Source organism: Camelus ferus, chromosome 11, assembly GCF_009834535.1.
Source record: "Camelus ferus isolate YT-003-E chromosome 11, BCGSAC_Cfer_1.0, whole genome shotgun sequence".
In the NCBI taxonomy this organism is placed as follows: Eukaryota; Metazoa; Chordata; class Mammalia; order Artiodactyla; family Camelidae; genus Camelus; species Camelus ferus.
In genome coordinates, this window is record NC_045706.1 from 25,864,187 (window position 1) to 25,886,677 (window position 22,491).

The following is a 22,491-nucleotide window of genomic DNA, read 5'->3' on the forward strand; positions in this document are numbered from 1 at the left end:
AGAGAAGTAACTTGATCAAGATCACATGGCTGTTTAAGTGGTGGAGCTCAGGCTTAAAACACTTTTGTGTTATTCCAGAGCACATGCTCTTCACCACCACCCTCTCCAGAGCTTTGTAAGGACATTGTTGCCTTTCTTTTCAAATTTCTCAACCATTTAATACTTAATATTTGATAGATTATGCATAAAATTATTGACCTGGGATACGCCAAAGATGTTGATCAAGGAAGTCTGTGTACATCTTTCGTGGGAACATTGCAGTATCTGGTAAGACATATTGTTTTTTTGAATTTAAGTGTACAAAATTCTCATTCTTATTTCTGAAGGTCATGAATATAATAGTTCAAAAATCAAAAAGCTTTTCTCTTTTAGTGCTGATGTTTAAAGCATTGTTTCTCTTTAAGGCCCCAGAGCTCTTTGAGAATAAGCCTTACACAGCCACTGTTGATTATTGGAGCTTTGGGACCATGGTGTTTGAATGTATTGCTGGATATAGGCCTTTTTTGCATCATCTGCAGCCATTTACCTGGTAAGAAATGGAAAAGAAGTTTGGTATGCATAATGGGAAGGGAAATTTTCAGTTTCCTGCTCTCCCTTCCTTCTTTAAATGGTATAATTGCCTTTTAAACACATAATTAAACAAAATTAAATGGCAAAAATTCTTTTTTTTTAAATTTTATTTTATTGAATTATAGTCAGTTTACAATGTTGTGTCAATTTCCAGTGTAGAACCAAAAATGCTTAGTGTTTAGTGAGAACTGGGTTGTCAACTTAGGTAGCTTTTGTTTTTATAGGCATGAGAAGATTAAGAAGAAGGATCCAAAGTGTATATTTGCATGTGAAGAAATGTCAGGAGAAGTTCGATTTAGTAGCCATTTACCTCAACCAAATAGCCTTTGTAGGTATGTATATTTCAGTTGAGGAAGTTCACGTCAGTTTCTTCAGGGTTGTAAAAGAACAGAGTTGCTGTCTGTTTCAAATAGCATTATCCAGGGGAACTCTCTGTGACGATGGAAACGTTTTATATGTGTGCTGGCGATGTGAGTCTGTCTGAGCACTTGAAAGGTGGACGGTGTGACTGAAGAACTGAATTTCAAACTTACTTACTTTTATTTAACTTCAATATAAATACAAATAGCCAATTGTGACTGGTGGCTACCATACTGGACAGCACAGGTTTGGTGGAAACAAGAACTGCCATTCAACTGATTGGCTTAGGTGCTAAGAAGACTCTTGGGATACTGCAGTAAAGTGAGTTCCTTAGGGAATGGAACCCTACTCACCTGTTGGATTTGCCAGTAACTAACTTGCATATGTGAGTTTTGGGTTGTTTTTATGGAAAAAAAGTTTATCACCTGTCATTTCATGAATTATTCAAAAGTAAGATACAAAATGGGACAGGTGAATAGTGACAAAGGAAATGGACAACCTATAAAATAACCTTTTTTACAAACTAAAGGAAAATGGGAACATAATGATTTTTTATCCTATTTTTGTATGTTTTCTAGTTTAATAGTAGAACCCATGGAAAACTGGCTACAGTTGATGCTGAATTGGGATCCTCAGCAGAGAGGAGGACCTGTCGATCTTACTTTGAAGCAGCCAAGATGTTTTGTATTAATGGATCACATTCTGAATTTGAAGGTCAGTTTGAATAGGGTCTACTTCATAAGACTTGCATTGAGGTTAATAAATTTATTTGGAAAATGAGCATAAATATATTTTAATTATCTTTTCTTGATGCTTATTTGGAAAAGAAAATGATATTCTTAGAGCAGAGGTATTTTTCATTTCTTTAGTAAGCCTTCTCAGTTTTACATCTCAGTGGTCTTTGTTGATTACTCCTTTAATCTTTTGGATTTTTCCCCTTCTTCGTGTCAGTGCCATTTTACCTCATTCATTTAGGTCTAATCATACTGGATTTGGTTTGGTGAGAAATGTTCCTATCTGGCTGTCATGCCTCTATGCTTCCTTTCCATTCTACAGACCATGCAGCATGAACTGCCTATCTCATCTTCTGAAAACACTTTTTTATTCTCTTGTCCAAGAGGCTAACAGTTCTTTTTTGCCTACCAAGTCAAGCCTAAAGTGACCTGCTTGGCTTCTGGGGGCTTTCTTAATGCAGGTTCACCCCAACCCAAGTGCTTGTTTGCTTACCCTTTACTTCACTCACTGCTCCTAATGCCATCAAGCCCGTTATCCATTTTTGTGCTTTGACAGATGCTATCCTTTTGCCCTAAGTGATCTCTATCTCTCTGTATCTCTTCATCTATTCAGTTGGCACATACTCAACTCTCCTTTTCTCTGAATGGTTTCTACCTCATAGTTTGTAGTTTAATCATATTTACTATATTCTCTATTTCTTTTCTTCCACTCATGTCTCTCCATATACATTGTCTTCTGCAATGCTGGGATTTTTTTTTTTTTTTAACTATTTTTATTAACAGTCGCCTACCCTGCCACCACACTGTCCCTCTACTGGCATTCTGTACAAAACAAGGCATGTACTAGATTCCTCAGTAAATATTCCTTGATGTGAATAAAAGGTTCTGTTATGCTGTAAACCCAGAAACAGTTCTGATCTATGGTCTTTTCACATTTGTTGTTGGGTTTTTGGTTTTTTTTTGGGGGGGGGGGGTAGGTAATGAGGTTTACTTATTTATTTTTAGAGGAGGTACTGGGAATTGAACCCAGGACCTCATGCATGCTAAGCATGTGCTCTACCACTTGAGCTATACCCTCCCCTCCTTTTCACATTTGTTGATTGCTTATAGTAGATAGGGTTTCTAACATTGAAACAAGAAAGAGTCGTTATGTAAGGTTTTACTCCTATCTTTTTATACTTTATTAAATAGGAATTTGAGCCCATGTTGTTGTCATTCTTGGCTAACATTGAAAAGGTATCTGGCTTCTTGATTTGGTTTTCTTCTACTGTACCAAGAAATAAATCATCCCCCAATGTGTTAGACAAGCAGCACCTGGTGACACCTTTTAGTTCTTTGTTCCCTTCAAAAAATTTGGTTTTTATCTCAGATTTTCTTTTTCAGGCTTGTCATGGTAATCATAGCATCATTTCTACCTGGAAGGGGTCTGTGAGCATGTGCTTGTCATAGAGCCTGGGGAAAGGGTCCTCCTTGTGTGTTTTGTGGTCCGTAGACTTTAGTTCAGTTTGCAGCACCACTATTTGCATATCTGTGAATCTGGGACCCCGAAAATGTATGTGTGTATGCGTGTGTATGTATATATATTTATAGTTCAGGTACAGTAGTATCTTCTTTGAATAGTCAGTATTATTGTGAGGTACAGAATGAAGTTTGTGTAGGGTACTATTCATTGTAGTTCAGGGGTGCTTTCCAGACATGATAATAGGACTGAATTTTGAATAATAAGGGAGTGTCAATCCAGAGAATGGGCAAGGGTGAAGATTTACAGGCAGGGGAATGTCATGAACAGAGAAGCATGAACTGCAATACAGGTTGGTGTTATTGTAGGGCATTTTTCTGAGGAGTTTATTACATTGTTCAAGGAGGGAATAGTGTCTGTTTTATTTTCATTTAAAGAAGACAACAACAAAAGTTACCGAAATACTTCTTTCCCTTAAAAAGAAAAATAGTTTAGAGAGTCTTCACTGCATATTTTTCTATTTATTATGAAAAACTTTAAATATGGAAAAAGTTGGAAAAAGTGTACTGAGCTTGCCTAAAGATAATAGTGAAACAAGTATTTATTTATTCCTTCTTTGCCTCCTTTTTCATGCCCTTAAGTGTAACTGTATCCTAAGAGTCTCTCCTTGGCTTCCTCTTTTTCCAATATTACTTCTCTTCCTTTTCTTTGGCAATCTCTTTAACTATAAATTGCATATGGGTAACTCCCAAATTTATCTCCTCAGTTGTTACTTTGTATAACTCTCTGCAGTGTATTTATAACGAAACTTGGTGGTCCCAGTGGTACCCAAGACGTAATTCATTACAGATGGAGCACATTTGCTCCATCAGCTGCTTCTATAGCTTTTCCCTTGCTCTTTACTTGCACTATCACCTTTCTAGTTACCTAGGTTGGAAACTTTGGCTATCTGACTATTCCTTCTCCTTCAGTCTACATATTCAATTATTTTGTGAAATTTTGTGAATGTTTTAACAATTCTGAACTTGTCAGTTTCTCAATTTAGAATGCCTTCCCTAGTTCCTTTTTGCTTATTGAATAAAGTTCAAACCCTTACATTGGTGTTCAGAATCTATCTTGGTCTCATTTCATCCTACACTTCCAGTTTTATCTCCTGTTATGCCCTAAGGGGGCATCATTTTAGGTACATTTGAACTGAATAATTTATATTCTCTGATTATGCTCATCCCTTTCTACTTTTCTGCCTGCCTTGTTGTTTTCTGCCTAGAAGAATCTTTCTTCTTTTAGTCTTTTTCTTCTTCTAATCATTCTTCCTTTTCAAAATTTAGCTCAAATAGTGCCTCCTTTATAAATGCCCTTTTCCTCCCACCAAGTAATCTCCTTTGGAATCTGTACTAGTACTTTACAACTAAAAGTACCTATTGGATTTTGGTTTGTATTTTGGTTCTTTAAATGTTTTTTATTATCTTTTATTTGTCTATTATCCCATGGAGGTCAAGGATCATTAAGTTACTCAGTCTGCATGCCCACTACTAGCTCAACACACCTAATAGTATGTACCATAGTAGGTACTTATTAAATGTTTGCGTGAACAAAAGGATTAATTTAAGTTGTGTTTCCTCTACTTTTTTTTTTGCTCCCTTCTAGCTCTGCTTTGCTAGTGGGATACTGTGATCACTTATCCTAGTTTGAAATATACTCTGTGTAAAAATAAATGTCCACCTTAGGATTTTCATACTAAGTTTCTGCTATTGCTCTTAGTGGCCACTGTCATAGTGTGAAATCTGCCTAGGCTGGCACGGAATGGAAGGTCTCAGCTGGTGCACTTGTATCCATGTCAAGTTGGAAGATTCCCTTCTCTTCCCCCCATCTTTTTTAAACTTAGAAGGTTATTATATATTAAAGGAAAGTTTATACTTTACCTCTGTAATAAACATTTCTAGCAGAGATAATTTTAATCATTTGTATACACTAGTCAATTGTAAGGCACTGGGGAAACAAAGGTATTAATTTTGTATGGCTTATCTAAGGACAGTGGAAGGAAAAGGATTTAAAGTTATGTTGTGTTCAAAAGACTTACCTCTAACTCTGTAGCTGTCCTTGATTACCTGGGTAGAGCCCCACCTAACTCAGTATTAGGCCACTTTAAATGGGGCTTTAGGTGATAAGTTCTCAGAACTCTGGTTTCTTTCTTTGCCAAAATGGAGATTAGAAGATCTAATTAATGGGATGTTATGTGAAAGCACTTAACTTGTGCTTGGTATCTATTAGGCACCGTAAATGGGAACATTTCCTCCCAGGTCAGCAATATATTTCTCAAAATAAGCGTTGTCTTTTTAAATTGGGGTTTTTAGTTCTTGATTTTGTACATTTCTAGAACTTTGGAACTTTATTCCTTGGAACTAACATCTGTTGTAGTAGAAAAGTAAACTCTACTCTTCAGTTTTCAGAATGTCATTTTGTAATTAGAGAAGGAGATCTCACTTTGGAAAATGATTGAACCTTGTTTAATGCAGAGATAATGCCTTTTGCTCATATTTCCTTTAGTACCTAGCACTGAATCTTTTATGGAGCAAATGATCAATTATTATTTCTCCTTTTTCTTATTTGAACAGATAGTACACATCCTAAATATGACTTCTGCAAAGATAGTTTCTTTTTTGTTGCCACCTGATGAGAGTCTTCATTCACTGCAGTCTCGTATTGAGCGTGAAACTGGAATAAATACTGGTTCTCAAGAGCTTCTTTCAGAGACCGGAATTTCTCTGGATCCTCGAAAACCAGCCTCTCAATGTGTTCTGGATGGAGTCGTAAGACAATTCTAATATACCTAGAGTATAAGAAATCTGTTAGCATAGAGGGATTGCATGCTTTGCATTTTTGATGCATAGTTGGAATCCTTTGGGGTGTCATACGTATCTTAGAATTATTTTTTTAGTTTTATCCTACTCATTACTCTTATCATTGCTTTGCAAGTTGAAAAGATAGAAATGAAACTTTTATTGTTTTGAACTTTACATGATTTTCTTTTTGGAACCGGTTATCTCCTTCCTCTTTTTTCCCCTTTTTGTACTTGAAGCCTAGAACTTCGAAATTAGATGTATAGCCCCATAGTCCTGCCAGAGGATAGATGGGTGGTAAAATATGATTGTGATCATCACTCTTTTTTCATTTTTCTTTCTTTTTTTACTTTATTGATGCATATTTTATATATCATTGTAATATCATAGAATTTACCCATTTCAAGTGTACAGTTCAGTAATTTTTTTTTGCAGCTACCTTAATTCTACAGCCATCTCCATGAATCAGTTTAAAAACATTTCCATCTCAATAAGATCCTTCATGTTTGTAACTGTTAATATCCATTCTGCCCACCCCAGAAAAGCACTAAGTTACTTTCTACCTCTATAGATTTGCCTTTTCTGAAAATTTCATGCAAGTGGAATGATATAATCTGTAATCTCTTGTGTCTGACTTCTTTCACTTACTGTTACTCATTCATGTCATAGTATATATCAGTACTTCATTCCTTTTGATTACTGAATAATATTCCCATTGTATGGATATATGTTGTTATGACTTTTTGCTTTTGTCCTTTAGGGTCTAGTGATTGTTTTTCACTTTATTCCATACTACAGTTATTTATTTATTTTTCCTAAACAAAAGTTTAGACCTTAAATCTATGAGATATATGCTAATGAAATTGACTTCACCATTTGCATTTCACAGTAGGAAATCTGGTGCTTAGGCATTTAGAGAACCTAGGATCTTCAAGGACCTTTTTCCTTTTTTAAAAAATTGCTTATTTCTTTTTCAGAGGGGCTGTGATAGCTATATGGTTTATTTGTTTGATAAAAGTAAGACTGTATATGAAGGACCGTTTGCTTCTAGAAGTTTATCTGACTGTGTAAATTATATTGGTAAGTATAGTCCATTTACTGACTGAGCTTTAAATCTGAAATAATGTAATTTAAACTCAACATGATTAGTAGAAATGGTCTTTTGGTATTTCTGTTCTGTATCTTACACTTCAGGTTTCTGTGTGTGGTGAAAAATGGGTTTGTATGGTTTGGAAGGTGAAGAGGTAGATTTTAAATTACCACCAGATCCCTCATTTGGGAGATTTACTTTCCTGCAGATAGGGCTCTCACATTTAAAAACAATCTCCACTGTTAATTAAGCCCACTTTTTAGTTGCTCTTTCATTATTTAAGCATGTTCAAATACTTCATTTTATCCTTTGAATACTGTTTAACATTCAAATGATTTCATTTATCTTGAGAGTTACTTCCTTTTGGAGTAGTTAAGTGATCAGTTTCTGTCTACCCAAAACTAAAAACAAGCACAAAATGGTAAAGTCAAGAGCAAAATTGGGTATAAGGGTTAAAGGTATATAATCTTTCCTTTTCATGTTTCTTTTTTTAAACATTTCTAGATTTATAGAAAAATTGAGCAGATAGTACAGTTAGTCCCCTCCCCTACACATATAGTTTACCCTGTTATTAATATCTTACATTAGTATGGTACTTTTGTTATAGTTAATGGACCAATATATTATTACTAACAAAAGTTCATACTTGATTCAGATTTCCTTAGTTTTTATCTGATGTTCTTTTTCTGTTCCAGGATCCTGTATTACATTTAGTCATCACATCTCCTTAGGCTTTTTCTTGGTTGTGATAGTTTCTCAGATTTTCCTTGTTTTTGATGGCTTTGAAAGTACTGGTCAGGTATTTGTAGGATGCCCCTCTGTTGCAATTTACCTGATTTTTTTCCCTCATGATTAGACTAGCATAATGGGTTTTTGATAGAAAAATCACAGAAGTCAGGTACCATTTACATCACATTATATAAAGGATACATACTGTCAATATGATTAATGACTGTTGGTGTTGACTTTGATCACCTGGCTAAAGTAGCATTTGTCAGGTTTCTCCACTGTAAAGTTTAATCTCCCTGCCCACCCCCACCCCACCCCCCAACTTTCCATACTGTACTCTTTGGAAGGAAATCGCTATGCCAAGAACCCACGCTTTAGGGTAGACTAGTAGACATATAATTTGTTCGGAATTCTTCTGCACATGAGATTTATCTCTTCTCTCCCATTTATTAATTTATTTAATCATTTATTATAAAAATTTTATTTATTTTATATCATGGATTATAATCCAGTATGAGTTTATTTATTTTGTTGTTCAGATTGTTGCAAACTTCATTAGGAGCTCTTTCAGGAGTCTTGCATTGAAGAAAGCATATCTTATTAAAGTGCTGTTTACCCTGTATGTTTTCCTGAAGGTGGGTTGGTAGTCCAGGAGATGAAATTTGTTGTTCAGAAGCAGTAAAGACCATGGCACATTGTGGAGGATGTGGGATTTGATTTAGAACTTCAAAGAAATAAAGAATTTGGATTAGTGGAGAGAAAAAAAGTATTCTAGGCTGGAAAGAAGCAAGGGGGAAAAAAGACAGATACAGGAATAACTGTAAGCTTTGTGATTATGTAGTAATTATGTCTTCATTTCTATTTCCCTTTGTATCTGGAGCAGGGCTTACGTATTGCAAGTGATCAGTAAATGTACATTGAAATTGAATGAAGCAGTAATAAGTGGTTCTTTCTGGCATCAGTTTCTAGCATCTGTGGGAATGCTGTGCATATGGACAGGAAATCACAAAGAATAATAAAAGAACTATAAAATCTTAAAAAGTAACTCCCCTTTCTTTTTCCTTATCTTCTTACATGTAGTACAGGACAGCAAAATACAGCTTCCAATTATACAGCTGCGTAAAGTATGGGCGGAAGCAGTGCACTATGTGTCTGGGCTAAAAGAAGACTACAGCAGGCTCTTTCAGGGACAGAGAGCAGCGATGTAAGTGGCTTCTGTTGTTCATAGGTGCAGCGACCCATGCATTGTTGCTCGAGAATTAATCTCGCCAGTTTTCACTAGTCAGTATTCCATGCAATACTAAATTGCTGGGCCAACTTGGAAAGTAGTATTCTGATCAGACTTGTAGAATTCTTACCAATGGTCTGAAACCATCCAGTTGCAATAGTTTAGCAGTAGTTCCTGAATGGTCCTAGTATAAGAAGATTGTTTATTATCATAGAGTATCACAGGCAGGAAGTCTTTAGAGATTAGATTGTAGAGATTAGCTATTTCTTATAGATTGATAATAGAAACATAAGCTTTGGGCTTATGGCAGTTTGAGGTTTTAAATTTTTGTCCAATGTTTCTGAAATGCTGATGCCTTTTTTTTTCTTGCTATGATTTAGGTTAAGTCTTCTTAGATATAATGCTAACTTGACAAAAATGAAGAACACTTTGATCTCAGCATCTCAGCAGCTGAAAGCTAAATTGGAGTTTTTTCACAAAAGCATTCAGCTTGACTTGGAAAGATATAGTGAGCAGATGACTTATGGGATATGTAAGTGTGCGGTAATGTGTTTGAAAGAACTGTCTAGTCTCTTGAAGATAGCAAGCTGTTTCATTTACATTCATATTAGAACAAGAGACAGAACATCTCAAATCATCATAAACCATATTTGGTTTGAATGTTAGTGCTTTTTTTTTAACCTTTAATTGAGCAACTTTACTGTCGCCCCTCTCTCCCCTACTGGACTAAAATTGTTCAGCTCCAGAAAAATACAAAAATGATTTAAGAACTTGTGATTGTCAAACCTCATTTAAAAAATAGATACAAAGTCTGTAGTGGAGTGACTTCTTAGCCTGGGAAGTCTTAGACTACTTATCTTCCTGTAAATAATAATACAAATAATCCCAGGGTTTTTTTTTTTCCCCCAAACCTCCTACTGTGGAATCCCACCATTTTTTATTGTACACAGCCTCTGCCTCTATTGTCAAATGGAACGCTCCCTTCATATGTCTGTGTCTCTTCTCTTCTTCTTATAAGGACACTTGGCATGCTGGATTAAGAGTCCATCTTAATTTAGCTAATTGCATCTGCAGTGACCCTTTTTCCAAATAAGGTCATATACTCAGGTACTGAGTTAGGACTTCAGCGTATCTTTGGGGGCCACAAGTCAGCCTATAATGCCGTTTTTGATGTTGTTACGACAAGGAGATGGGTAGGTCAGTAATTGAAACTATGGCTATTTCTCAGATAACCAATTAAGACTTTTTTTTTTAGCCTCAGAAAAAATGTTAAAAGCATGGAAAGAAATGAAAGAAAAGGCTATCCACTATGCTGAGGTAAAATCACTGAGCTCATTCTGTGTGCTTATTAATTCCTGAGGTCTCCCTTAGAAATTGTCTTTGGTTTTGGTACATAGAATATTTTTCATCCTGAATATCAGATATCTAGTAGATGCTTTGTGTACATTGAGGGAAGTACCATAGTGGATAAAAACAGAGGCTTTTGTTAAAGGAGACTAAATGGAAGCCTCACTGAGCTTTAGTTTCCATATTATATTATGGGGACTATATCTTTTTCAGTAGGGTTATACAAATTAAATGGGAGTGAATAAGGAATGGTAGTTATCACTTATTTTTATTACTGGTTTAGATAGAATGGCTGGACATCCTGGTTTACCTGGGACAGTCTCAGTTTATACCTATTTTTCCATAATTATCAGTACTATTCACTCTCAAAACTATGCAGTTTTGGATAGTAAATTATATGCTATAGGTAGGTATAGATGATTCTCTAGGTGGCAGATTCCTTCCTTACCTGGTACATCTGTCCATGGTCCCACTAAATTGTTGCTCTACTTACCTGAGGACATGGGTGGGGCAGTTGGTACCCTGCACTGGGAAATCCAGTGTCTTTATCTTTCAGTATCCTTTTTCAAGGCAGATGGGAACAAGAAGTGATGAAAATCATAGAACTGAGATGCAGTGGCTTTGATGGCCACTTTTTCTTGTTAGTGACACTTCTATCTTTTTGCTTCTCAGGAGGAGAAAGAAAATGCTAGTAGTCTACTGTTGTCAGGGGAGAAAGGGAGAGGCATAGGAATAAGTTTGGTCTTGTGTGAAAGCTAAGTGTCATAATCTGAAGGATAAAAAGGCTTGAACAAGATAGTGTTTTGCATTAAATCATTTAGTTCTTTTATTGCAGCAAGTTATTCTCTGAGTTCTTCTCTGTGTTGTGTGGTAGTGAGACTGTCATTTCTTTTGTGTTTATTATATTTTAGGTCGGTGTCATTGGATACTTGGAGGATCAGATCATGTCTCTGCACACTGAAATCATGGAGCTACAGAAGAGCCCCTATGGACGACGTCAGGGAGACTTGATGGAATCTCTGTAAGGGTGCACTCGTGTTGTTGGTGTTGGTGTCTGTAATTTTTGGTAGCAGATTGTTCTTTCTTTGTAATTCTGGCAGATTAAGCCTATATGTGGTTCTTTTGTATAGTTTTCCTTTCTCCAAATATATTGGCACATATTTCAAAAGGAAGTTCTTTTTTAGTCACAGGAAGTTTTGGAAATAACTCTTTGGGTTGATCTTTGCATTTTTAATCAAAGCATCTTTTCATGCTAAGAATTTTCCAAGTATTCTAAGTTACAAACTATTTCCCTACTTACCATACTTCTGGTTATGAATAGACAACACAAAGTTATTGTCTATTAAATTCCCTAAATGAGGTTAACTTCCTAAGTGGATTAGAAACTTCAGATTTTTCTCTCTAATCATAGGTCATAATTTTTGTCATAATTCAACTGTTTTTGGCACCAAGGGTAATATATATGTGACGTAATCTTTGCATCTTAAGATCTTGCTTAGTACTCAATGAAATGCTCTGTAAAATGTTCGTTGGCAATATGTACTTGGCTTTAAAATGGGATTATTACTCTATTCAGGTAGTATTGTTCATTTCATGTTGGGGACTATTAAAGTCATTAAACTATATTCACATATAAAAGTATGTTTTCTCTTTCATAGGGAACAGCGCGCCATTGATCTATATAAGCAGTTGAAGCACAGACCTTCAGGTAAGACACTTTTTGCAGTATACAAAGGCATTTTAGGAAACTATCACTAGCTTAACAAATCTAGGAGATTGGATTTTAAATCAGCTGCAGAATAAATTCCAGTTTTGATATTGCCATCGAGCTGTTTATGGTACAGCTTTTTAGTTTGTGAGAGTTTAAGAAATTAGGAAGGCAAAGTAAAATTGAAATAGAAAAAACTTTAAAGGGAAGTGAAAAGAAGGAATGAAAGAGAAAAAAAGGAACTCACAGAAGGGAAAGAGGAAGCAAGAAAATGTGTGGAAAGATGGGAAAAATAAGTGCTGCTTAAAATTAGAGATTGGAAAGAATTTGACGTGGAATGTTCAGATGGATGGCCCACGTGCTAGGCCAAAGTAGTTTACTTTGAAAGTAATGCCTTCATCTACATCTGGTCACTGATTGCTTATTTCATTGGCAAAACTATTCCTGTTGAACTCTGCTGAATACAGAGCATGATCTGCTGGGAAGAGTACTGGATTGGGAACTCGAAGACTTGAATTCTAGACTGGGCACTTTACTGACCAAATGACCTCAGGCAAATAACCTTTTCCCCCTGTATCTCATTTCCCTCTTCTGCAAATTGGGGTTGAAACCTAGCTTTCTTAACTCAGTGAGTGTGTGTGGCAGTGTATTTGAGAGAATGTGAAAATGCTTTGAAAACTATAAAGTATGTATATCCACGATATTATCCTTCAGTTAAAAACTGATTTGTTTTGAAGGGTTATAGAAGAAATAAAAGGTGAAGTCTGTGTCCTAATTTGCTATATTTCTAAATTGTACATAAACAAACAAAAAATATACATTTTACACTTTAAAATTTATCAACACATGCAAATTAATACACATCTTAAATTGTATTTAACAAAGAACATGGTCTCTACATTAGTTTGGTGGGTGTCGTAATTAGGTTTGTTTATTTATTTATTTTTGGAAGAGGTATTGGGGATTGAACCCAGGACCTTGTGTATGCTAAGCATGCACTCTACCACTTTAGCTATACCCTCCCCCTGCCACATTGGTTTTTATTGTAGTGGAATTTGTTCAGTTAATTTCTGCAAACATTTATGAGGTACACATACGATAGGCATCTAACCCTGACTTGGGGTCAGGGTTGGTTAGAGGAGGTTTCCTGCAGGAGATGACCTCTGAGATGAGCCTTAAAGGATAAGTAGCAACAGGTAGGTGAAAGGAGGTGGGCTCTTGTATATACAAGTATAATAGGTAAAGACGTGTACCAGCGGTAGTTAGCATGTTTGAGGAAATGCAGTGTGACGGATCGTAGAGCTTCAGAAGGAGAGAGGATGTAGCTGGATTGTAAAGGATCTGTTATGTCATGGTAACAATTTTGGATTTCATCATGATGACAGAGAGAAATCCTAAGAAGTTTTTAGCAGGGGAATGGCATGATCAGATTAGCATTTTAGAAATACTTCTCTGGTAGCATTGTGGATAATGGATTAAAATGTCACTAGACTAGAGACACGTATTAGTTATGAGGTTGTCAAAATAATCATGGCTTAGGATAGGGCAGGCCATGAGCTAAGGCATAGAGCCTGAACTATGACAGTGGGGTGAAGAGGAGGAGGGTAAGGCAAGAGAGATGATAGGAGGTAGAACTGATAGTGTTGGGTGATGGGGTAGAGAGTCATGGATGCCTGCCAAGTTTCTAGCTAGAGCAGCCAGGTGCATAGTAGGACCATTCACCATAATGGGAAGTGTAGGAAAGATGACAGACTTAATGGGTAAAGAAGATGAGTTCATTTTTGAACATGTTGATGTTAAGGTGTCAGTGGGACATTCAAATAGACACGGCTAATTGTATTAGATATATATGTATGTATGTATATATGCATGTGTATATAAACACACATATGTATACACATATGTACATGGATTTAGTAGAGAAGTCCAGGTTAGATATTTAGCTATTTTGAGAGTAATCAGCCATAGGAGTAAAGTGATCATCTTGAAAAAGTATGTGGAATAAGAAAACCAAAGATGGAATTGTAGGGAGTACCAACAGTCAAGAAATCGCTGGAAGCAGAAGTGCCTACAAAGGTTGAGGAATGGACAGAAAAAAACAGCAGGAATGATATGATAGGAACAGGACAGAGAGAGTTTCAAGAAGAAAGTGATCAGTAAGGTGATACATCCATTAACTTAGTCAAATTAATTTTCCACAGTCATTGATAACATTTGTTTGGATTATCTTTATAAAAACCTTGCAGTAGCCATGCATATCAGCATTTACAGGACCAGAAATAAATTTGCTATCCAGGTAGCTTCTTTAAACCGATAGTCATCTTGAGTGACAAGTTGTGAGAAGTCTTGTCTATTGTCGGGCCTTATATAATCACACTGAGGTGTGGTCTTGGTGTCTTTTCTAGTTTAGAGTTGACTTGAGACCCTGTTTTTCAACTGAAAATGGTGAAAATCAACTTTCTTCATTCTTTATGTTGGAGAAGGTTAAAGTTCTGAGGTCTTTGACCTTCTAAAAAGGCTAATTATATGAGAAAGGTGTTGGGCCTGGTCCATGGTATTTAGGAAGAAGTGCTGTTTGGAGAGGAGCCTTTTTGGAGTCTCTGTGTCTGGTTGTTGGTGAGAGAGAGATAAAAAAACAAAAAAAGATGTGTGGGGAATAAAATTGAGTGCTAGGGGAGGTCTTTGCAGTGCTAACAAAGGACACAACTCTTTTAAAACACTTCTTTGAGACTCCTTTCATAGTAAAATGTGGGTAACAACAGTAGCCATCTCACAGGACTCCTGTAAGAGTTAAATGAGAAAATTATGGGTAGGTATTAGCAAATAATAACTATTATTTTTGCATTCAAGATTATTGTCCAGGGAAATACCAGCATGATCCATGAGCACCCTTCCAGTTTTTAACACTTAAATAGCCATTTTCTGAAATATAGCAATTAATGCTAGTTGTTTTGTTTTTTAAATGAAGTGGCTTCTCCTATAAACAGTAGAACTTACTCACTGTGACCACACAACCATCCCATTTGAGAATATTTGTCAGCTGCCAGTTTGCTTTAAAATGTCATACTACCCTCAGATTGAACTTTCAAGGTGTCTACAGGTCCTTTTATTAGTGCATCAGATTTCGCTTAAGTTGGTCAGCTTTTTTCAGCATTTGTTCATGGGTGTAAACAGATGGATAACATGAAACTCCAGTCGACCTAGCTTGGACTCCTTCCTTTGAGTCAGTGAAAGATTGATGAATTGTCCTGTTTTTAAATAAATTATGTTAATCATTCAAGGAATATTGATCTCTTGGCCAGAAAGCTGCCTATGTGTCTGGGGCTTGGGTTGGTAAGGGTTAAAGGTAGCCAAGATGATTCTTTTCAGGACAACTAAGGTCTCTGAAGATACAGTGATAAATTTATACATACATTACACACACACAAACAGCACAGATTTCATTTTTAGATATATGATTATTTATAGATATATATTATATAATCTTAAAATCTTTTATCCTAATCTAGTTTTGAAATTAAATGGAGATGTTAATTAAAACTAGTTTCAGATTTTTAGGAATTTTTTGTTTGGAGGCTGATATGTTCACCCAGTAGAGAGGCTATATGTACTGACTGAGATCTTTTGTAGATCACTCCTACAGCGACAGCACGGAGATGGTGAAAATCATTGTGCATACTGTGCAGAGTCAGGACCGGGTTCTCAAAGAGCTGTTTGGTCATCTGAGGTAGAAATAATGTTTTATTTTCTGTTGAAAATCTGGGATACTTTCATCATTTTCTTTTCAAAGTGTAGTACCCCTTTCTGGCAGTACGTTGGGTAGCTTGACCCCAGCTGCATGCATTTAGGTGTTCTGTTTGTGTCCTTTGCTTTGCAGATTAGTCATTAAATCTGATGCTGATTGTCATTCATTTCCCTAGCTGGGTTTGGGAGTATGAGATACGGTCTTAGAGGATGTGTAAATGTCTGACACAAATTTTTACCTCTCCAGCAAGTTGTTGGGCTGTAAACAGAAGATTATTGATCTGCTGCCCCAAGTGGAAATGGCCCTCAGTAACATCAAAGAAGCTGACAATACTGTCATGTTTATGCAGGGAAAGAGGCAGAAAGAAATATGGCATCTCCTTAAAATTGCCTGTGTAAGTAATTTTTAATGAATTATGTAATATGACATTGATTTGCTGTTATTTCCTGCAAAAAGGGACTTATATCAGCACGATCTGGGTCCTCTTGAAGATGTGTGTATTTTGTGTTGGTGTTCTTTGCCTGGTGTCTGACTAGCAATTCAGATGCAGGACTTTATGATCATCCCTCATTATCTGTCTCCTTTCCAGTCTCCTGTTTTTATACTTCTCCCAGCCCTAGACCACTGTGGTATCGCAACGCAATTTGGGGATAGATGTGCCTAACAAGTTAAAAGAAAACAGCCCTTTGTTCAACTGGAGTTTTTTTCTCCCACTAAAGTAGGATAGAGGGATAGATACATTTGGTTTTAGTCAGTGAAGAAAGGGGACAAGGACAAGATAGTAGTAATGTGTAATGGTGGGGATAGTTTTGTACAGAAATACTCTGGTTATGCATAAAAGTGGTGATGGAAATGTAAGTCTTAGGAATATGAACGCGTGGAGATGCGTGCCTGTAATTGTTTTTGTTTGTTTGTTTTATTTTTCTTTCAGACACAGAGTTCTGCCCGATCCCTTGTAGGATCCAGTCTAGAAGGTGCAGTAACCCCTCAGGCCTCAGCATGGCTGCCTCCAACTTCAGCAGAACGTGAACATCCTCTGTCATGCGTGGTAACTCCTCAAGATGGGTGGGTTCACTTTATAACAATAGATAGTTGTGTTTTCAACGGCATTGGTGGGAATGAGGCAATAGTAGAGTGTAGTGGTTACAGCATAGTCTTCAGTGCCTTACAGACCAGGGCTGAATCCTGATTGTCCCTTTGTCATAACCTTATGCAATTAACTTGACTCTTTTAATGTTCACATTTCCTCACCTGTAAAATGAGAAGTACTGTGAAAATTCAGTTAGATGATGTATATATTGTCTAACTTGGGAAGTGAATATTCAGCAAATGTTACTTATTAGTTCAGTCTGTGTTCTGAGTTCTTTATCTGTTGTTGGCTTATCAAATCTTTTACCGAAACTTTATTCCTAACTTAACCGTTTATCTCTGAGACATTATGCTCTTTTTGCTGTTATTATTTTGGGATCTTTGATCACCCCTCTAATGAATTGAGTTTTATCTACTCATTTTATAATTTATTATTTCTAAAATCAGACTTTTTTCAATGCCTTTAATCAGTTTTATAGATACCTCAAGTTTGAAGTCCTATATTTTCTTTTAATTCCTACTCTTCTGCTAAAAGCTGAATGACTATCCATTTCTGTTATTTTTCTCAGCATAAGATGTGCCGTATCCAGAGCCAGTGGCTCTTTGATAGCTTGTGTATTATTGCTTTTCTCACAACTCATGGAGACCTCTACAGGGCCAGCATTTCCTGGAAGCTCTGCCCTTAATTAGTTTTGCAAAAGTGCTCAGGAAGGCAAGCTGATATCAGGTATTTTATCTTTTTAAAGAAAGCAAGTTCCAGGGTATATTCTTGGGGTCATTATAGATTTGGCCCAGTGTAATACATACACAGTTATAGCACAGGCTGTAATTAATTATATAGACTTCAGGAAATATTCCATTAATCAGAGTTGATGCAAATAAAATTTAATACCTTTTTGCTTTCATTAAAGGCATTTAGATTTGTTAGGGGATGATAATGGTTGAAAATGTGATCTCTATACAGGTAATTTCCAATTGGAGGTTGTGTTTGCTTGCAAAAGTATATCCAACAGGAATTTTGAAACCTATTTTACAGAATATATTATAAAGGAAAACTGATTTAAGTTACAACATACTTGTGGTACTTAAGCATCAAGGATTGGGAACTGCTGGCCTCAATTTTTCCATCTGTTGAATAAGCTGAGTGAGAATTTAGTTCTAAGCTAATAGTGGCTATCATCCATGGCCTAGAACTGATTCTGGTAGGGTAGGAACTGAGGGTTAGTAAAAGGTAAGGATAGAAGCCATATGGAGGAGGAAAGTGTGGAAAGTGGAAACCAGATTCAGGATTTCCTTCATATACAAACTTTCAGGGATACTTATTGGTTCCGGGCAGCTCCCCTGTCACAGTGTTTTCTTCTGCTGTCCTCAGGAATCAGCTTGCTTGTTTTCTTTTTTCATTGCTGTCATCTATAGTTTCCAAACAGTTATTTCACCTTTGTTGATCTTTGCAGAACAGAGTGTACTTCTCCCCTTAGATTTGTGTCTCTAAAGTAATCATGCTGATATTTTTACTACTTGTAAGCAAGGGGAAATATCCCAGAAACAAAAAGAGATCTTCCATAGATCTCTTTGTGTCTGCGCCACAAGGATCTCTTTTTTGTTCCCTTGGTGAGCATTTTTAGGGGGAAAAATATTGGGGGAAAAATGTTGGGTATAAGCGCCACTTGTATTTCAGAGGAAAATCAGATTGGAGTTATAGTAGACTCCTTATCATTAGAGCTAGGCAGAGGCAGCAGCTTGGAGTAACAAGCAGGACTCTGTGGGGAGGAGGATGAGGAAACTGAAGACTACAGGAATCAGCTGCATTGGGTTGCTGGGTTGCTGGGTTGCTGGGTTGCAGCAAAGGCAGTAATCATCCTGACCCTAAAGACCAGAAAGTAGAGGAAATTCATATGCCCCTTTGCTGAATTTGAAAAGGCTTTGTTTTTTCATTCCACAGGGAGACTTTAGCACAAATGATAGAAGAGAATTTGAACTGTCTTGGCCATTTAAGCACTATTATTCATGAGGCAAATGAGAAACAAGGCAATAGTTTGATGGTAAGTTTTATGTGGATATGGATGTGTGTTTCAGGTTTGCTGGGTACAAAGGGTTTAACTTTCCACACCAGACTTATCTGGCATTTGGGATCCATGTGGGGGAATAGCAGAATTGGGCATTTGAGGAATGCTTGACCTCAAATCCCCATCTTCTCCTATTCATGGATATACTAGGATTATGTTATCAGTAATCTTCAACAAAAGCATTCTTGGTCACATTAAATGAGTGGTGAACTTTCTTTGCAATGTGACCACTAAAATTGAATGGTTTGTACTGTTTTGCTTCTGCAGTCAATTTTCTCCAATAAGATAGGGCATGATTTGTACTATAACTCAAATACAGCTGTCATATGCAAAATAAATAATGTTAATATGGTTGTAATTAATAGAAGTGCTTATATTAAGATTTGGTTACTGTGAATTGTTGATTTGTTAAAACTTGGAGAACTGCAATAAAATGTTTACTGAATTAAGTTTTACTATATTTAATCTCAATGTCAGTTCTTTATATTTCCTCTTTCATTAATTATTTGCTTTGAGTATTTATGAAAACTCTTTGAAATTTTTTTAATTAGCAGAAAATAAGGTAAAACTAAACCTTTAACTGTAACTTATACTTCTGGTTTTTCAACTTTTGATTATAAAATGTTCAAATATACAGAAAACTTCCAAAATGAGCACCCATATACCTACCATGTATAGTCAATATCTAATTGTAACTTTTTTATGCCTGGTTTTAGAATCTTGATTGGAGTTGGTTAACAGAATGACTTGCCACTTACTGACTGTCCCCAAACCTATGAAGTTGTTGCTGAATGTGTTGGAAATTTGTTTCTCTTCCATGAAACTATTCTTCAAACACCAGTCAGTGGAAGAAATGAGCATGATCAGAACCTACACATGAATTTACAAACACAATGTTTTGACTTTGGGTAATTTTAAACCCTGAACAGATAAAATTTTATACGTCAGTGGACTTGTTTAAATAGTACAGCTACTTAGGAATATCATTGGAATCGATTTGCCTTCAAACTTGGTAAAACATTACTTATTTAACTGTCTTTTAACATTTAACTTTTGGGCATAAGGCCAAAATAATGTATACAGAGAAGACCTCAACTGACATGTATTCTAAGTAAAAGCTGTTTGTGTGTCTGTGGAAGAGGCTGCACACAAGTAAAATTGTACTTCTTAAAGAATAAACCCTACCTCCTTGTGTTACTCAGCAGTTCTCTTGGCATTATAAGTAACTAGTTTAATTGCATTTTTCAATTTTATTGCACATTTGACAGTATCCCTTTCCTACAGAAGGGATTGTGCATCTGTGCCTTTAATACTATTTGATTCTTACAAATCTTAAGTGTGCTGTGTGTATATGTATTTAAGATGTACATTTAATAATATCAAAGAGAAGATGCTTGTTAATTTATAATGTATTTGAAAGCTTATCTGTTTTTTCATTTGTAAAAATGGGTCTTCTTGTTTAAGAAATGTTTCATGTCTTGTCATAGAAATTTATAAAGGTCTGCATTCCCTTATCTGTAATTCCAAAATCTAAAAAACTCTAAAAACAACGTTTTTCATAAGCTTGGTGACAAAACCATCTGCTTGCACATCTTACCTGAACTGACATTGAATCTACTTATCCCATTTAGTGTGAATATTCATTTATTTTGCTGCATAAATGATAATTTGTTTGATTGGGAGGAAGGTGCTGCCACAGACCCCGCTGGGGGTTCATGTAGTATGGTATATGCACTGAATTGCCTTTCTAAAATCTGAAAATTTCATAATTCTATAACATCTGGCGCTAAGGGTTTCAGATAAAGGACTGTGGATCTATCATGTTAAATAATTTAGAAGGTTATCACTTGTTTAAAAAAAATGTGAAATGCTTTTGTATTCTAGACAGTTTTTCACTTTGTGTATTAAATGATTTTTAAATTACTTTTGAATCTCTAGTCATTAAATTCAGATTAGAATAGAGTAGTTGAATATGCTTTGGAAAAATAGGAAGGCTCCATGAATAGAGTTGGAGCACAGAATAACGTAATGGTCTCTCACTGTACTTCCCTTAGGAATTAAACAGGACTTACAGTAAAGACAGCATTGGGTCGCTTCTTTAATATAGTCCTTTCTCCTGAGATGTCCTTACACCACTATCCATGTCTAAAATCCATGCTCATACCTTGCCCTATAAAGTGATGTCTTAAGTTACACCATAGCCATTTTTGCTAGTAGTGTCATTTTCCCAGTCATCAACGTTTGAAACCTTGGGGTTGTCTTCTCCTCTAACTTTTTAGTTGTCTGGTACTACTGTTTCTTTGAATATGGAAATTCTGACTACCAGCTGATAAAATAGGCAGTCTCTCTCTTGCTTCTCTAGTTCTAGAAGGTTTTAATCAATAGATATGTATTGGGTACCTGTTGCTTGAAGTATTGAGCAAGATGGCAAGACCAGAAACCAGTAACGTAGACGGTACAGTAAGAATGATTATCTGGGAGTCCGAACCTTGCAAGCCATCCAAGCATTGAAATTACTATTAAATGATTTTTTAAGTGATGGTGTATTTTCTAAATATTGTGATAACTGATTAAAGACTTGGTACAGGGTGGGGCCATTTTTATGGTTTGTGACTGGTGTGACATCAGGATAGCCTGATCTATGTGATCAGGTGGTGGTGTGAGCCAGAACAGACAGGTGGTGTGAGCCAGAACAGACTACTATAGTGAGATCACAGTCAGATCTGCTTTTGATACACAGGTTAACCACTCTTATTTTTAGCTGGGTGACAACTTTTCAGAGTTGAATGGCAGTTGTCAATTGTATACATTTCATTCTCTAATTCAAGCAATATTATGAAAAACTAAGAGAATCCATCCAGAAAACAGGTTGGACAAGTTATTTTTCATTCTTTTTGCTTTCTGGAAGTTAAAATAAGCTCTGCAAATATAATTTACCTGATGCAGACAAGGTCTCATACATTCCTAGGTAATAAAAGTCAAATGAACGATACAGGTAAGTGCATTTATTGAAGGCAGAGTGTAGAGTGGTCTGGGAGGGCTTGCTTTAACTAAGACTTAAATTGATTCTATTTACCCCTTCCCATTTTCATTGTTACTACGATCATAACCTTGGGCCTGCAGTTTCCTAACCACTTGCCTTCCCCGCTCCAATCTGTCTCCACTCTAAGCCATTGTGTAGACTCGTGGCCCTAAAGCACTGCTTTCCCATACTTCCCTGCCCAAGGGGTTATGGAGCCCTCCAACCTTAAGTCGACCTTGTCCATGGTCACACTGCTAGCATTTCAAGGCTTACTCATTACTGCCCAACCTATTCTAACATGCTGCCCTTATTTCCCTTGTATACATCTATCTCATTCCCATTTCCACTCTTTAATTTTGTTCTCTCTGCTTTTGGTAATAAAGGCAGATAATGCAAAATTTAAAAGAACTGGACAATATATAATGAAAAGAAAGTGTGTCTCTATTCTCTGGCCATCCAGTTTCCCCTTCCTACAGAAAAAGTGCATTCAAGCCTTTCACAATC

The 22,491-nt window shown here is 36.2% G+C and overlaps 1 protein-coding gene across 2 annotated transcripts in view; it reads left to right on the top strand.

The window, feature by feature from the left end:
• The window catches only part of CHUK (component of inhibitor of nuclear factor kappa B kinase complex), a 29,227-nt gene extending 8,338 nt beyond the window's left edge, over positions 1–20,889 (top strand). Inside the window, exons 6-21 of one of the 2 annotated variants that reach the window (XM_032491103.1) lie at positions 178–267; positions 405–529; positions 795–902; positions 1,509–1,644; positions 5,739–5,933; positions 6,941–7,043; positions 8,863–8,986; positions 9,391–9,542; positions 10,266–10,327; positions 11,269–11,378; positions 12,016–12,065; positions 15,696–15,792; positions 16,057–16,204; positions 16,742–16,858; positions 18,842–18,941; positions 19,682–20,889. In XM_032491103.1, the coding sequence (XP_032346994.1) occupies positions 178–267; positions 405–529; positions 795–902; positions 1,509–1,644; positions 5,739–5,933; positions 6,941–7,043; positions 8,863–8,986; positions 9,391–9,542; positions 10,266–10,327; positions 11,269–11,378; positions 12,016–12,065; positions 15,696–15,792; positions 16,057–16,204; positions 16,742–16,858; positions 18,842–18,910 (1,686 nt within the window). In that variant the 3' untranslated portion in view covers positions 18,911–18,941; positions 19,682–20,889. Of the gene's footprint in view, positions 1–177; positions 268–404; positions 530–794; positions 903–1,508; positions 1,645–5,738; positions 5,934–6,940; positions 7,044–8,862; positions 8,987–9,390; positions 9,543–10,265; positions 10,328–11,268; positions 11,379–12,015; positions 12,066–15,695; positions 15,793–16,056; positions 16,205–16,741; positions 16,876–18,841; positions 18,942–19,681 lie in introns of both variants that reach the window. The other variant, XM_032491102.1, reaches the window with a different exon arrangement.
• The last annotated feature ends 1,602 nt before the right edge of the window (positions 20,890–22,491 follow it).